This window comes from Geospiza fortis, unplaced genomic scaffold (assembly GCF_000277835.1).
Source record: "Geospiza fortis unplaced genomic scaffold, GeoFor_1.0 scaffold12, whole genome shotgun sequence".
Lineage (NCBI taxonomy): Eukaryota > Metazoa > Chordata > Aves > Passeriformes > Thraupidae > Geospiza > Geospiza fortis.
In genome coordinates, this window is record NW_005054323.1 from 3,606,030 (window position 1) to 3,621,605 (window position 15,576).

The window sequence follows — 15,576 nt, forward strand, 5'->3', positions numbered from 1 at the left end:
AGGTCCTTTTACAGGATCACTGCTTTAACCACATCGATCACTTTAACAGGATTGCAGCCACCATTTAATCAGACAGCTGCCAACACCCTGACCAACAGGGTGTCAGGTTGCATCCTGACTCTGTCAGGTTAAGAGAGTGGTTTTTGCATTTATTTTATGTTTTCCTCTACAATTGTAGTTCTAACTTGGAATCTCTCACTGTTTTGCTCTCCAGCTTGTACAACTGGTGCCTTGGAGTGGGTACCTAAAACAGAAGCTAGACAAGATTAAGAGAATAAAAGTGGGTATTTATTAAATGCCTTCAACAGGTACACCTTGGGCAGTCAGAAGCCTCTGAGAGGGGCTACACCCAAGATGGATAATGGTCACAAGTTTTCATACAGTTATAAGTTTGGGCCATTTACATATCAGGGTTAATCCTTCAATTACAGCTTCAGGTAATGAAGTTATGTACCCCCACTTTGTGGAGTAAAGCAAAAACAAATAACAAAACCAGTTACCCAAAAAACCAAAAGAAACCATCAAATAAAAAATAAGAAAGATAAGGAACCTCCAGAATTAAATATGCCAGATTTTAAAAACCTTTCTTGTGCAGTTAACTATTGTCAATCAGCCCATCTACTATGGGAAATAATACTTTGGATAAATTATCTCCCAGCAAGAAAATCTGCTTTTATATAAAAAAGTTAAGACTTCTTTGGAAGTACATGATATGCTAGTATAAAATGCTGATCCATTTTGACTAATTTAATGTCCTCTAGACAATATCTACTCTAATTCCTGAAAGAATAGAGAATTAATGTTAAATGGAGGATGTATTTTAGGTTGAAATTGTTATACATGCATAGTTTTGCAAGTTTGAATTATTTTTCTTCACCCAAGGTGAATCATTACGTTCCCCTTATCAAAACTGAAGAAAAGTGTAGTTTTCTGTTCCTCTGCAGTCTTTTTTGTGTTTAAGCTTACTTGTTTCCTGTATGTCTGACTGGTGGTATGCACTCTAGTTTTTATTCAAAATGTTTACACTGAATTATTGCTACTCTGTTTTTCAAGCTGTTATTTAATCAATACAATACATGGAGAAAATATGTTCCAGAGGCATACCAAAGCAAGATAGATACAATGTGTAGAGCAAAAAGTTTAATGTTTGCATTGAATTATTCTTCACAAAGTCAAAACTTAGCTTTTCCAGTGATTTTAGAAGAATTTTTGGTGTGATAATGCTGTCTGAACAAAGATTGGGGTAGTTGGTGAAAAAAAATAATGTTAGCAGTTTGCCTATGTAAATGTCATTAGGAAGCTTTTTTCCCCCAAGATCTGCATAACTAAAATAGTTACAACCCCCAAAAGTGTTCCTTAAGAATTATAATCAAAACTATTTCCTTATTACTGAATACTTGCAACTCAACAGTGAAATTGGAAAGGTGTCACGGACTGGAAAATTGGAAACAACACTGTGTTGCTTCTCTCAGAAACAAGCAGAGCTAGGGATTGCAGAAGAAATTGTTTATTCTGTAGCATATAAATGAGTAAAACCTTGCTAATATGTCCATCAATAGCTTTCTAATTAATGTTGTGGCATTTTTTTAAAAGAAAAAATACCAATTTGCAAATGCAATTTTGTCCACTTTTTTTCTGTTATTTTCAAAAGAGCAAACTTAAGTATTGTATGATGAATGGTTCTTATGTGTAAGAAAACACTTAGCTACAGTTTTGCCAAGAAAGCTATAAAATTCAATTTGGTCGCTTTTTAGTTTTACAGATTTCCATCAGATTATTACTGCAAATGCAGTTTAATTCATATAGCCATTTTTGATGTAAATATTTTAAAAAGCTATTTGTCCACTTCATGCTGGAATTGGCCTACAGCAAAACCAGTTATTCAGGGTTAGACCATGTGCCACCTTGAAGATTTTCTGCCTTTATGGTCCAATCTGTATTTCTTTTCCTTCCATTTCTATTTCATGTGCAAAGGGGAGTTTGTCAGCTGTGTAGAATGTAGCACTCAGAGCTTGTGAAGAAATGTATCAGTGGCTAGCTTTTTTTGTGAATTAATATATTGGACCTTTCAGTGTGTATATATACATATATGTATATATATAAAAATATTTATCTTTCATTGTATCTGAAATGCTTGTACATCAGCTCATGCAGTGTGAGAAACAAACAGGAAGAACCGGAAGCCTTGGTTAGCTCCCAGCCAGCAGTGTGTGCCTGGTCAGCCCCGAGGGCAAACCCCATTGCAGGATGCAGCAGACACAGCATCACCAGCTGGGATTGGGAGACCATCCTGCTGGATTCAGCCCTGGTGCCCCTCACCCTGAGTCCTGTGTGCAGTGCTGGGCCCCATACTGAGAAGGGTGGGAAGGTCCCTGAACATGTCCAGAGGAGGGGAAAGAAAGCTGGAAGGATTGTGAAAGGGCTGGTTAGGAGTTGTACTCCACTGACACCTGAGACGTGTAAATTTTTTAACAGTAATTTTTGAAAAATTGTAAAAACTGTATTGAAAAAATAGAATTGTCTTGAAAATATAACATCTAGACATAAAGCAGGAAATGTAGGAATAACTCAGTTTAAAAGTATTCATTTTTATTCTTTTCAGATCTCTTTTGCATTCCTGTCTTGTTCAGAGGAAACATGAGGGAGCAGACAGAAGGGATGGCAGGCATAAACTGTGTGTGATCCTAGTAATTTCCAGTAACTTCTGAATATCTCAGTAAGGACTTTTGCTTGTGTGTGCAGTGCAGAATACAGCTGACAACTTTGTGTCTTTTGGTTAAGAGGAGGGCCTTCTGCACCATCTGATGTGTAATGAACTTCAAAACTTCGCAGCTGCCTGAGATCTTTCTAATATCAGGAAAATGGTCCTTCTGCTGGAAGTCCTGCAGGGGTAATGTTGTGGTTTATCCCCAGCTGGCATCTAAGCATCACACAACAGCCTATTTATTTCCCCGCAGTGGGATGAGGGAGACAATTGACAGGAGAAAAGTGAGAAGCTTGTGGGTTGAGATTAAGACAGTTTAATAGGTAAAGCAAAAGCAGTGCATATAAGCAAAGCAAAACAAGGAATTTATTCACTACTTCCTTCATGGGCAGGCAAGCATTCAGTCATCCTCAGGAAAGCACAGCTCCATCACATGTAACAGTGGCTTGCAAATGAGTGGTTTTGGTTGCTTAAAAAATCCCTGTCAAAGGTATTAGCAAAAGCAGGTTTAATATAAATTTGTCACTATCAAAGTTCAATGGCAAGGTTCACTCTCTTACTTATTATGTGGACAAAATACACAAAATCAAATTAGAATCAGCTTAGAATGAGTCACACAGAGACTAGAGATGGAAAAGGGTAAGCATGTAAAATGGTGAGACCCTTCCGCTGAGTCACAAGGTTCAGAGGCAACTTTGTACATTCCTGATGGGCCCTAGGTGTGACTGAGTCCAAACTCAACCATAGATTTGGAGACTTTCCTGCCCTCCTTCCTTGTGTATTAGATTGCTCTCAGTTGATGAAGAAGCTATTTAATGGCTGGGGAGTAGACAGTGTGTACAGAAAGTATCACTCCAAAATTTAGTTAGGGTTCACTTTATTTAAGGGGTTTTAAGCTGTATCTTGCTATCCTATCCAGTTAGTAGTGGTGGTGATCTAGTCACTCTCTATGTGAGGGAAGCAATGTAATATACCTGTAAATGCAGTGCTGAGAGCCCAGTCTTAGAACTTTGAGTGCCTTCGGTGTTTTTTCTTGGGGTTTTATTTTTCTCATGAAGTACATGTCAGCAAAAGGTGTGAAGCAAATGCACTATCCTTATTCCTAGTCTTGGATGTACTATTTAAACCACACTCATCTTAGTATTTTTCCAATCTTTGAACCTAGAATTTTTTTTCATATATTAATGGCTGAGGTGTGCCAGAAGATAGAAGATAACAGAGCCATTCTCTTCCAGGCCTTTTTGGTATTTTTTTTAAGAATCCACATACTGGACCTTTGCAGTTGGCAAGGTGAGCTGCAGAATAGCAGAGTCAAAGAGCTTGTAAAAAATCACAGCTGAATATTTAAAGCTGAGTTATTGTTGCAGGAGGGATTTGGTACCACAATCTGCCTTCCTCTGAAAATGAATGCCACCCCTTGGTTTTGAGACTTTTAAGGAAGGTGGTGTTGAACAGATGAAATAGTGGGTCAGAGTGTGACCCACTATAGTATGAGCAAATATCTATAAAATACTCGTACAAAAATCCTTATTGTTAAACCAGTTCTCTTTAAGAAGGCATCACTTCTTACAGGCACCCACTTGGAGTATCCTGCAGGTTGCATGAAATGTGTAAATTCTTGCAGACTTTATTCTGCGTCATCTGATGTTGTGTTGAAATCTGCTTGAAGGGAACTTCTGCCTTGTTCATTCTGACTGTATTTTTAATAAAGAAAAAATCTATTTATAATGATGTGTTCAACAGTGTTAAACTGGCATGTGAATTGCATGTTAAAGCTTTTAAGAAAGAGCTTGAACTAGAATATTGTTATTATTATGTCGAAAGGCTTCAGTGTAGTCACTGTTAGTAAAATGTGGCATTGTGGCTTGATTGCACCTGTTCCTTCAGTGTCAGTTAATGTCTGATGCAACACATGGGAATGCATTTGGGAAAGGAAAAGTAGTGCTTCACTTGTGGAATAAAGAAATAAATCATGTGAGATAAAGGATTTAAGCAATTTATGTGAGCTGTAGAGAAGGTGTATTCTGATAGGAGACAGGTAATCATCAATGCTTGTTCTGACTTTCTGTGATCTTGGGTGACTCATTCTGCAGGCATCAAAATAATTCAGTTATAGAATGCCCTGGATGAAAACTGAGCACTCTCGTTTCTTTCTTACATGTAGAATGAGTGTCACAGATTCATAGAATATCCTGATTTGCAAAGGTCCCTTTCTGCAGCAGTCTTCTCCAGTGTCTCATTCCCCGGACTCTCCGCCTACCCAGGGTTGCCCCATCCCATTTGCAAAATCTGGCATTTGTCTTTGTTAAACTTCATGCAGTTGGTGATTGCCCAGCCCTCTGATTTGTCAAGGTCTCTCTGCAGGGCCTCTTGATAGTATGGTTAGGCAAGGTAATGTAAACAGATACTGAATCATTGTTGAGAAGAAATCCTTATTAATAAAACTGTAGTAGTAGTAGTGATAATGTTGCTGTTACTGATGCCCATTGATACCTTGCAGTTGCTGGAAGACAGGTTTTGTTTGAAGAGCATTTCCATAACTTCTCATCATCTATGAATTACTGGAACCTGTTTGTATAGGAAGGCAGCTCAAAATGAACGCATCACCATAACCAGTATGTTTCTGACTATTCCTGTTCATGAGGTGTTTGTAATACAGCTAGCCTTGCAACTGAGTGCCTGAGTACTCCTCTGTCACAGGAGGTTAAGTGACAGTATACTGTAGATGAGCACCTGAAGTGTGTGCAGTACTAGAATTCATCCCCTGTGCAGTTGTACGTGTAGACATGTGTGTGGTTTTTCAGCATTAAGGCAAACCATCGTTCCACCTTCTTTTTATCCTAGGACCTAGCTTTTACACCTTCCTCTATTCCCTCTTTTTACAACTTGACTAGTCATTTGGTTTCACCTATGTTCAAGCTTCTGTGCAGCATTTCACAATAGCTTTAGCTAGAGACCTGTTTGATCTAATTTCCATTCTGTGGTCTTAAACATACCAAGTGTTACTGCCTGTTACTGCGATGTTCACCCCACAGTACAATGAAACATGGTGAACATAAGGGACAGACTTCAGCATTATGATTATGTTGCATGAGCTCCTATTTTTATTTCAAAATTGCACCTAAAATAGTTTTAATTGATCTGTTTAGCAAATGTATTTGCAAATACATTAGGACAAATTTTTGTTTGTGGGAGAAGAGATTATCATGACAAACGTACAATAACAGGTCAGTACCATGAACTCACAGAATATTCTAAGTTGGAAAGGACCCACAAGGATCATTGAGTTCAACATTTGAGTGGCCTGTACAGGGATTGAATGCACAATGTTGGTGTTATTCCCACCATGCTCTGATCAGCTGAGCTAAGCTCCTTATTTTGCCTTACACAGATAACAAACCCCCCACATTTTATTCTGTAGCCAGTGCGTGTAAAGAAATATGTATTTTGCTTATGTTTTTTACTTATCTTCTCCTGGACCTGCAACACTTGTGACAGGAAACACAATTGTTCTGTTATTCTGTATGCTGTTGCCCGCTTCTTCCTGCCTCTCAGTCATGTTCCCTGGAACTGCCTTATCAGACACCAGTTTTTAGCTGAATCTGTGGGAACCTTCAGGGCTTTAATTGTTGTAGAGACTGAGTTTGGACAACCTAGACAAAAGATACAGCAGAGAGGGAGAAAATTGGGTTCACACCAGCTTTTTCCTTAGGAAAAAGAAATCTGACCACAATGATTAAGTCTTAATGGTAAACGACTTGGTCTGGCACTTGAAATGGATTTTTAGGTGCCAATTAAAAGGAAAGGAGAAGTCAGAGGTAAAATGCTTCTGTCTCTCTGGATCAGGAGAAAATTTTTTTTATAATAAGGTAGTGTTTTCTGCTTATGTACCTAGTCTAGCACAGTCATTTTTTTCCTAGCAAGCTTTGGGAAATCTGTTAGGGTGCTTCCTTTTTCAAAATCACTCCTTCCTGGTTTCTGTTGTTGGTTGAGTTTGTTGGTCTATATTGGCAATTTCCATTAGTTTCTTTTTACCTTTTTCACTACAGGTTTTTCCCCCTCTTGTCTCCTGAGCGGTTTTAGGTTTTTTTTGGTTTTCTTACTTCCTTTTCTGTGGTTTACTTAACTCTTGCCACTTCTCTTTTCTCCCATCAGCATACCTTGTTAGGATGATTTCCTGTTGGCTTGGCTAAACCACATGTCATTGCAGCCCTGGGTACTCCTTCTGACAGTTCAATAAGACAAAAAGGGCTTAGCCCAGGGAGTGCTGTTTCAGAGTGCACAGAAATGCCATTTCTGTCAGTATGTTCTGTCAGTGGTGGCTTCCACAAAAAATGCGAGAAAAATGTAATAGCTGCGCTCTGCACATACACAATAGCACTGAGCTTTGCTCAGTCACTTCTGTTTCTCTTCAGGAAAGTTTCATTCACAAGACTAGAATTTTCCTTGTGTTAAAAGCCCATCTTTCAGTTTGGGAAGACACCTAAAGTATTTTCCATTATCCAGCCCATTATCCAGGCTTTGTCAAAACTGGGAGCTGTTTCAGAGTCTTTGAAGAGCTAGGAGACTTTGATAAGGTACTATTCAGCATGGCAAAGGGCTGTGTAAATCTGCAGGAAGAGCTTAATGAGGGAGGCAATGAAAAATATATATGCTAATGAGGTTTTCTGCACCAGTTAAATGCTCAGGAAGAAGTTGATGTGATGTTTGTGACATCACAAATATGTATCCTGAAATCACTGTTTCTAAAGCCTCTGCATTTCTATCTGGTTTGTATAATCTTTCCCCATTTTTGTATAAGTGGATTTCAATCTTCTATGTGACCAGTTAAAAAATATTGTGAAGGCTTTCTCCTCAAGTTGAGGAGAAGCAGGAACGCTCCCTATCATTGGCTGAAAAATTGCCAATACATATTACTGTAACCTCTGTGCTTAACTAGGACTATAATATTTACATTTTTCAAATGCTGCCAAGTTATTTTAGGAGAAGATGTGCCAATATTAAGGGAAATACTACTTCTGGGAGGTTCTTCCAGTTTCCAGCTGAAGATCTTGGTCTGAAGCAATCTCTTAGATTTGACCAATCTCCATAATGCTTTTTTCCAAAACCTTTCAAATCCCACTTTACAAACTATAGCTCCTGTGTTTTGTTTTTTTTTCTTGCCAGGAGAAAAAAATTAACTTCTGTGGCTTCAAGAGAACTGTGTTGCAGAACCATGTGAACAGAGATTGTTCTTGCTCTTTTTCCCTCTTCCCTTTTTGTTAAGTTCATGTGGTGAATGAGGTAGTGATAGCCACCTGCAGTTGGTGAGCAAGGATTTGTGATCTCCCTAACCCTTGAGGGGTTTGATGCTAGCAAACAAGGAGAATGGCAAGGTAGTAGTAGAAAATTCCGCTGTGTTTGTTTACTTGGGGATTAACCAAGCTTGCAGGTCCTCAGAAAGCTGCAGTACTAATTGTACTATTGGGACCGTAAGAGTGTTTATGTTCCTGGGTGTGTCTGATGGGCCTTGTCATGTTTTCAGGATGATAAAGGATTTTAAGTGCCTATCTGCAGTGCTTTGCTAAAAAGAATAATTTTGGTAATCAGGCCCTGCACAGTTAATTGCAATACGTTCTTTTTGTAAACTACCAGGGAATTCTGAATGGAGTATATGTCTGAGCAAGTTGTAATTCGTCTGACAGTTTAAATTCTTTTTCCAGTCAGCTAGGTTCACAGAGCTAGAGGAGATGCTTTTGATGAAGTCAGCCTTTTGTGTTATAAGCTGCATCATTCTACCAGCCTACAGTGGAGAAACCTTCAGTGAGATGGTAGTGCCATAGACATGATTTTTCATACATAGCATGTCATACATGCAGCGTTTGGAACCATCTGAGTGATGCTGCAGTTAGATGCATGGTTTCTCAAGCTTAGCCTCCCTTTGTGCTAATATGTTACATAGACTTGAGTTCTGAGACTCAAGACAATGAGACTGCCATGCAATCAAACAGGAGAAGGCAGAGATGGCTTCTGTTCCAAGTTTTGTAACAATCTACTTTTTGTCATTGACTGGAGTTGACAGCTAGTGCCACTTTCTTCAGTGATCTGCTATTCAGTACATGGGGACTCAAAGTAGCTAAAAGCCTTTGCATTAAACTGAGAAATTGAAGAAAAAGATTGTATTATGGCTAATAATATGCACAATATTGTTATAGAAGTCTGAATCCTTTAAGGAAAATCTGGATATTATTTAAACATAATACTATAATTAACCTTCCTCATGTTCTTCACTATATGATGAAGTGCTGTTATGTCCCCCCTTTCCCAATAATAAAGTTTTCAAATTTGAGATAGATTTCCTATCCATAAAGTGGAGGTTTTATGCAGGCGAGAAAAATTTGCCTGCAAAATTCAGGTTGAGTTGTGCACTGATCTATCCTACTGCATGTGTGCAGTTTTTTTAACAGTGCCACGTAGAACTATTGTCACAGATTTGCTCATATGGTTTGCTTATGAATTTCAGATTTTTTTTTTGTTAAATACTGTTTTTTTCTCTGTTTCAGTGTGCAAGGACCCACCCTACAAAGTTGAAGAATCTGGATATGCTGGTTTCATTTTACCAATTGAGGTTTACTTCAAAAACAAGGTATGGAAACTCATGTTTTTCATAAGAAAAAAAATCATGTTGAAGTGAGGGGTTTTTTAAGTTTTGAACTTCAGTTTGTAAACTTGGTTAAGAATTACATTTAAAATTATCTTTATCAATGCTGTTTCTCAACCCAGTATTACTGTAACATGTGGAATTGTGTAATTGTATTTCACAGAGTCACAGAATGGGTGAGGTTGGAAGGGACCACAGGAGGTCATCTGGTTCAACATCCCTGCTCAAGCAGGGTCATGCCAGAGCAGATGGCACAGGATTGTGTCCAGACAGTTCTTGAATATCCCTAATGAGGGAGAGTCTACAACCTCTCTGGGCAATCTGTTCCAGTGCTTGATTACTGCACGTTAAAGAATCTCTTTCTCATGTTCAGGTGGAACTTCCTGTGCATCATTTTGTGCCTATTGACTCTTGTACTATTGCTTGGCATGACCAAACAGACCCTGGATCCATCATCTGACACCCTCCCTTTGGATACTTGTTAACAGTAAGGTCCCTCACAGTCCTCTCTTCTCAAGGCTGAGCAGACCCAATTCTCTCAGCCTTTCCATCCAAAAGAGGTTCCCTCATTGTTTTTGTCACCCTGTGCTGGACCTTCTCCATGTGTCTCTTGTCCTGAGGAGCCCAGAACTGGACACAGCACTCCAGATGTGTCTCACCAGGGCTGAGTAGAGGGGCAGGATCACCTCCCCCAGCCTGCCTGCAATGCTCTTCCCAATGCCCCCCAGGACACCATTGCCCTTCCTGGCCACCAGGACACACTGCTGGCTCATGGACAGCTTGCTGTCCACCAGGAACCCCGGGCCCTTTTCCTCAGAGCTGCTTCCCAGCAGATCAGCTCCAGCCTGTGCTGGTGCCCAGGTTCTTCCTCCCCAAGTGCAGGACCCTGCATGTGCCTTTGTTGAATTTCAGACAGTTCTTCTCTGCCCCTCTCTCCACCCTCTGAGGGCAGCACGGCCCTCTGGGGTATCGGCCACTGCTCCCAGCTCTGTGTCATCAGTGAACTCTCTGAGGGGGCACCTGCCCCTTCATCCAAGGCACTGATGGGGAAGTTAAATAATATTGCATCCAATATAGACTACTGGTGGACAGTATTTAGTAGATAACTCTTTGAAATTAAAATTGCCTTTTTGAAAAGAGAAGTGTAATATAATTATTGAGAAGAATTACTAGCCCTGCTAAAAAGTGGACCGACTTTAACTGATGCTTAAAGAGCCACTTAAAGTTGAGGAAAGGACACCAGTCTTGATTATGTTGATTACACAATGAAGGAATTGTTCTATTTTAGTATTACATTGTTCTATTTAGTACTACAAATCTTTATAATTGGTTCAGGTTTTGATCTTTCAAAACAGTCTTTTTTTAATCTTGCATCCTTTGTCTGTTAAAAAACATTATTTTAGACTGCATGTGAGTACTCATTATATTCAACATTACCAGGCTCAAGCCAAATCTAGTGCCATTCTGCAAAACTTATGCTACTGTGATACCTCACATCCTAAGTAATTGCTGCACTTATTGTGAGTCTCTCACAGAAAAGAGAGGTTTTCTTTAATTGTACATAACGGGGTCTGCATTACTAATAACTAGTACAGATAAAAAGAACTGGATTTGTGTAAAATTAAAGAGCAAAATCTTGCAAAGTTTAATGCACACTACCTTAATATACAAAGCTATTCAGGTTCCCTTTATATGTCATGTGTCTTAGAGCTGTTATGGTACTTAACATGATTCAAAGATACCTGTGTGTTTATTTTAAATTATCAAGATGCAATTTGAAATTATTATTTTAATCAAGTCAAAATTATATCTTTACTGTGTTGAATGCTTTGTAAAAGACTAAAAGAGAAAGAAAATAGAAATGCATTGTAAAAGACTTTTCCTGAAACCCTGATTACTTAAAATTTCTTTTGGGGTTAGCTATGTGTGCTTTTGAGTGTGTATTCCAGTATTTTATCTTTCACAGAAAGCCCTGTTAAGGTATCAGGTGTGGGTAATTCTGTTCAGGCACTTGGAAGTTGTATGTTTTGAATAGGTAATTCTGACATGTTCCCTGTATCAATCTGTGAAGAGCAGGTCTTGATTTATCATGTTTGCTGTTGGAAATGAAACAGAACTGGCTCAGTGAGTTGATCAGACTTTTTTGTATGCTTTTTAGCCCTTTTTCTATTAGAGAAACTGTTTTGATTCATTCAGAAAATCTGACGAAAATCAGCCCAGTGTCTTCATCCCACAAAGTAGAAGACAGTGAGTCAATCATTGAGCATCTCTACAGAAAGCTTCCTGCCCAATATTTCTTTTTTTGTTTTCCACTAGACTTGTGGCTGCTTTTTCTGACTGTGGAGACAGCAAGTCTCTAATGTTCCCCAGCAGAAGTTGTGGCTTAGACTGAGATCAGGAGGGCAGCAGCGATTACAATTTGCCTTACCCTCAAGCAACATGTGGAATTAGGAAGTTTGCAAACATCCCTTACCCCTTGTTGGTCTCGTGTAATACAACAAGCAGCAGTTGGATTGTGAGTCAGTCAGTCTGTCACACAGCTGCAGCAGCATGCACTTCCCTGGGGTGGGTGCAATACAAAGGAAGAGTGGCACAAAAATTGAGCAGGCAAATGACTACTTTCTCCAGGCTCAGCTGTTCTTTCTCCCCTAAGCAGTTCACAGGTACTCCAATACATAAAAAGAAGACATAGACAGAAGGAGGAAGAAGAGGCATACCGTCATCATTTATTAAAGGTAGACAGCTGCTGAATTTCAGATTCAGAAAATACCCTCATGGATAGAGAAAGAAGGGGTACAGGAAACTACCTGGGCCGCAGAGGATCCTGTTCCCAGGACTAAACAGAAATTGGTGGAAAATTTAGTATGTAGTTTCCCATGATAGAAAAATATTCCAAGCTTTAAAGAGTTACAGAAATTACAACCAAGCCCTCCTCCCAAATTCAGCAACAGCAGGCTATGGTTGTTAATCATTGAAACAAAGTCCTTAAAAATGCTTTTAGGTCAAAGACTCTTACTCTGGAAAATGCAGTTCATATAGGATAAGGCTCATAACATGCAGCACATTCTATCTCCCCCATTTTGAAATAATGGCAGTGCAGTGGTACTGATGGTCGCTTGTGTAGTAAGTCTGCTTTTTATTCACTGGTTATGTTCACCTGACTTTCCACAAAATTGTGTGAAGACTACCATTCATTAATTATTACAACTTGGCTTTTATAGCAAAGCTGCTGGTACCAACATGTTGCCTATAGCAACACTGCTGTTTTCTAAGCAGATCAGGAAATAAACTGTCTAGAGATGGGACAGATTAGGATGTCTCTTGGCTGAGTGTTTGAAACCTCTGAGTTAATTTTCAAAATAACTGAGACTTCTATGCTTTCTGTTCTTCCCATACTTGGAATCCTATCTCAAAATTCAGCATGGTTAATGTGAATTTCTAAAGCATCTGTCACTGAACAGAACATGAATTTTAATTTCATGCAGTGTTGGATATGTGCTAAGATTTTGCTGTATCTCTTCCTTCCCTTCCCTGATGGTTCCCTTTTTACTGAAACTTTTTTTCAAGTTGAATTTTTTTTTATTCTTTCCTAAGGCTTGATTTGGTGACTTCCATTGCATCAGGACCTTTGGAGGAAGGGCTGCTTAACAGCATCTTCTTAAAAAAGCACTTAGTGCACGTACAGCTCCTAGCAGGGACTGTGTAGATGTGTAACACAAAATGGACTTAGTTTGTAATACCAGATAGAAGATACTGAAGTCTGTTTGATGCAGCCACTTTCCTTTTTCAACTGAGGCTTTCCCAGGGCACTAGAGCACTGGTAATTTCTCCTGTGATAAATTTGCTTTTTATGTTTTTTCTCTTTCTGTATTGGTACTGGGAACATTCAGTTTCATTTTTTCACTGCAATGGCAGAGAATTTTAATTGCTTGAAAGTTCTGGTGAAACTTGAAATCTATTTGACCCCACTTGTTCAAGACAATGAAGTTTCTTTAAGAAATGAGCAGACCCCGTAAGTAGGAGATCAAATGTAGTTGGCTGCAGCAGATTCATAATTCCCCCTTTCTAGAACTTGTGAAGAAATCAATTGTTTGGCTGCAGTGGAGAAATTTGTGTTCGAAACTTACTAAACTGTGTTCAGTATTCTCTAGGGCTCAGAAATGTAATTGTGTTTTTGAGTAAGTTACCTTGTGTCAGCTGAACCATGATACTTGCCTATGTACCTATCCGTAGCCTGGGCCAAACATGACTTAACAGTGTCAAGCAAGCCTTGCGAGGATTTCATGAAATTCATGCATTTTACCTTGTGTTATCATGGGCTAATAGTAGCTTCTCTGATTTACTGTAACTCTGCTGACATTTGGTAAATTCTGTGTCTGTCTGAGAACACAGAGAATGATTTAAAATTATTTAATTTTAATTGACAGTCTTTATGTAGCCTTTGTTTTCAACTTAGCTAGTTTTGGTGCTAGATGTTTCTATCTGGTTATTTTCAACCCTCAGGAAGAACCTAAGAAAGTTCGATTTGACTATGACTTATTCCTGCACCTTGAAGGCCACCCACCTGTAAATCACCTCCGCTGTGAAAAGCTCACATTCAACAACCCGACAGAGGAATTCAGAAGAAAGCTGCTAAAGGCGGGAGGGGTGAGTCCTGCACCCGTGTCAAAAGCCATCATAATAAAGATGTTGCTACTTGTTGCTGGTGCGTGATTAGTATAATGAGAAAGATTGATCTAATAGTGAAATTAAGTGTTTTTGTGATCACCTTTATACACAAGCTTGGTACATGTCTTTAAGTGGAATGGGTAAACAAATGAGGATGTACATTTCTTAAAAACATCATAGTGTGATGGAAGTAATAAGGAAATAAAATGTCTTTCATTAAAAGAGGTTCTATAGTTCTATATTAAGAAAAATAAATTTAGTATTTATAAGGTAGATCAAGTCAAAACTCAAAACGAACCTTCTTAAATCTATGTAATATGTTGCACAGTCTGAATCAGAAAAATTTACTGACTTCTTTGTGTGTTGCCAGAACTAAGTGATGTGAAAAAGCCAAAAGGAAGTTTGCCCATTTGGAGGGATGAGAGAGCCCAAAAGGCCAAACCTTTAGGTTTACGCTTTGTCTGTGAAACTGCTCTGCTGTGTTTCACACAATGACAGCGTAATTAATTCTGTCAGGGACAATGAGAGGCTCAGACATGAGGTCTGCTCAGGACTTGACCCCTCCTTGCTGGGTGTGAAACTCTCCCTGGGCTCAGCTCCACTGCTGTGCTCTCTTCATGGGCTGGAGCCTCTCATGTCAGGCTGGGCTGCTGCCTCTTTCCTCCTTCCACACACCACTGGGAAGAGCATGTGTCTCCTCTGTTCCCTCTGATCAGTGCTGTGCTGATGGGAGGGAATGGAGGAGCTCAAGCCCTCCTTGTATGCCCCTGAAGCCATCCCTCCTTCCACCTGAGCCAGCCCTAGGCCTATAGCTGCTTCTCGCTGCAGTCTCCAGCCCCACGGTCTCAGTTAACCTCCTCTCACCTCTCACCATTTTGTTGGTGGTGTTTGTGTTAAGAGATCCAAACTGTAGGCAGTGTGTAGATAGGGTCTGACAAAAACCAAGCAGAGGATATAGTTCTGAGCCTCCACTGCCTCCCAGGGCTGCGACCACCTCACAGGAATTGGGACACTGATGGCCATCGTTGGTGCCCAGGCACCTGTGCTGCTGCCTGGGCCCTGGCTCAGCTCATGACCCGCCCAGGGCGTGTTACAGCCGAGCCTCCTGGCTGCAGGGCTCTGCCTTGCTGGGGCAGTTATTGCTATTGGGCATTTGTCCTCATTTTATTTCATGAGGCTGCTGTTAGCCTATTCTTCCAGACTGCCTGGGTCCCTTCTGCAAGCCCTGCTTGCTGTGAAGTGTCAGACGCTTCACTTCCAGTTGACTGTTATTTGCAGACTGCATGAGTGTATTTTGCCTCTTGTTACCAAGTAACTGATCGAGATGTTGAGAAAGCTTTCATGCTGTGAAATTTTAAGTGTTAATACCAGTGCCTGTCTTTATTTTGAACTGGCCATAACAAAAGTGGGTAACCTTTTTTGGTACCTTTAGATGATAGTAGGCTCTGGGCTGGAGATAAGAGGGAGCTAGTGTGAGAATCTTCAGTCTGCTGAAGAGAGTCTTTGAAAACAAAGCAAAACCAGGTAACATGTATAGTCTGAAAGACCCTGTTGGCCTCCTGAA

At 39.8% G+C, this 15,576-nt stretch overlaps 1 protein-coding gene across 1 annotated transcript in view; it reads left to right on the forward strand.

The window, feature by feature from the left end:
• Positions 1-15,576, forward strand: part of MLLT3 (MLLT3 super elongation complex subunit) — a 119,489-nt gene that overhangs the window by 53,228 nt on the left and 50,685 nt on the right. Inside the window, exons 3-4 of the mRNA XM_005420884.2 lie at positions 9,247-9,329; positions 13,848-13,991. Of these exons, the coding sequence (XP_005420941.1) occupies positions 9,247-9,329; positions 13,848-13,991 (227 nt within the window). The remainder of the gene's footprint in view (positions 1-9,246; positions 9,330-13,847; positions 13,992-15,576) is intronic.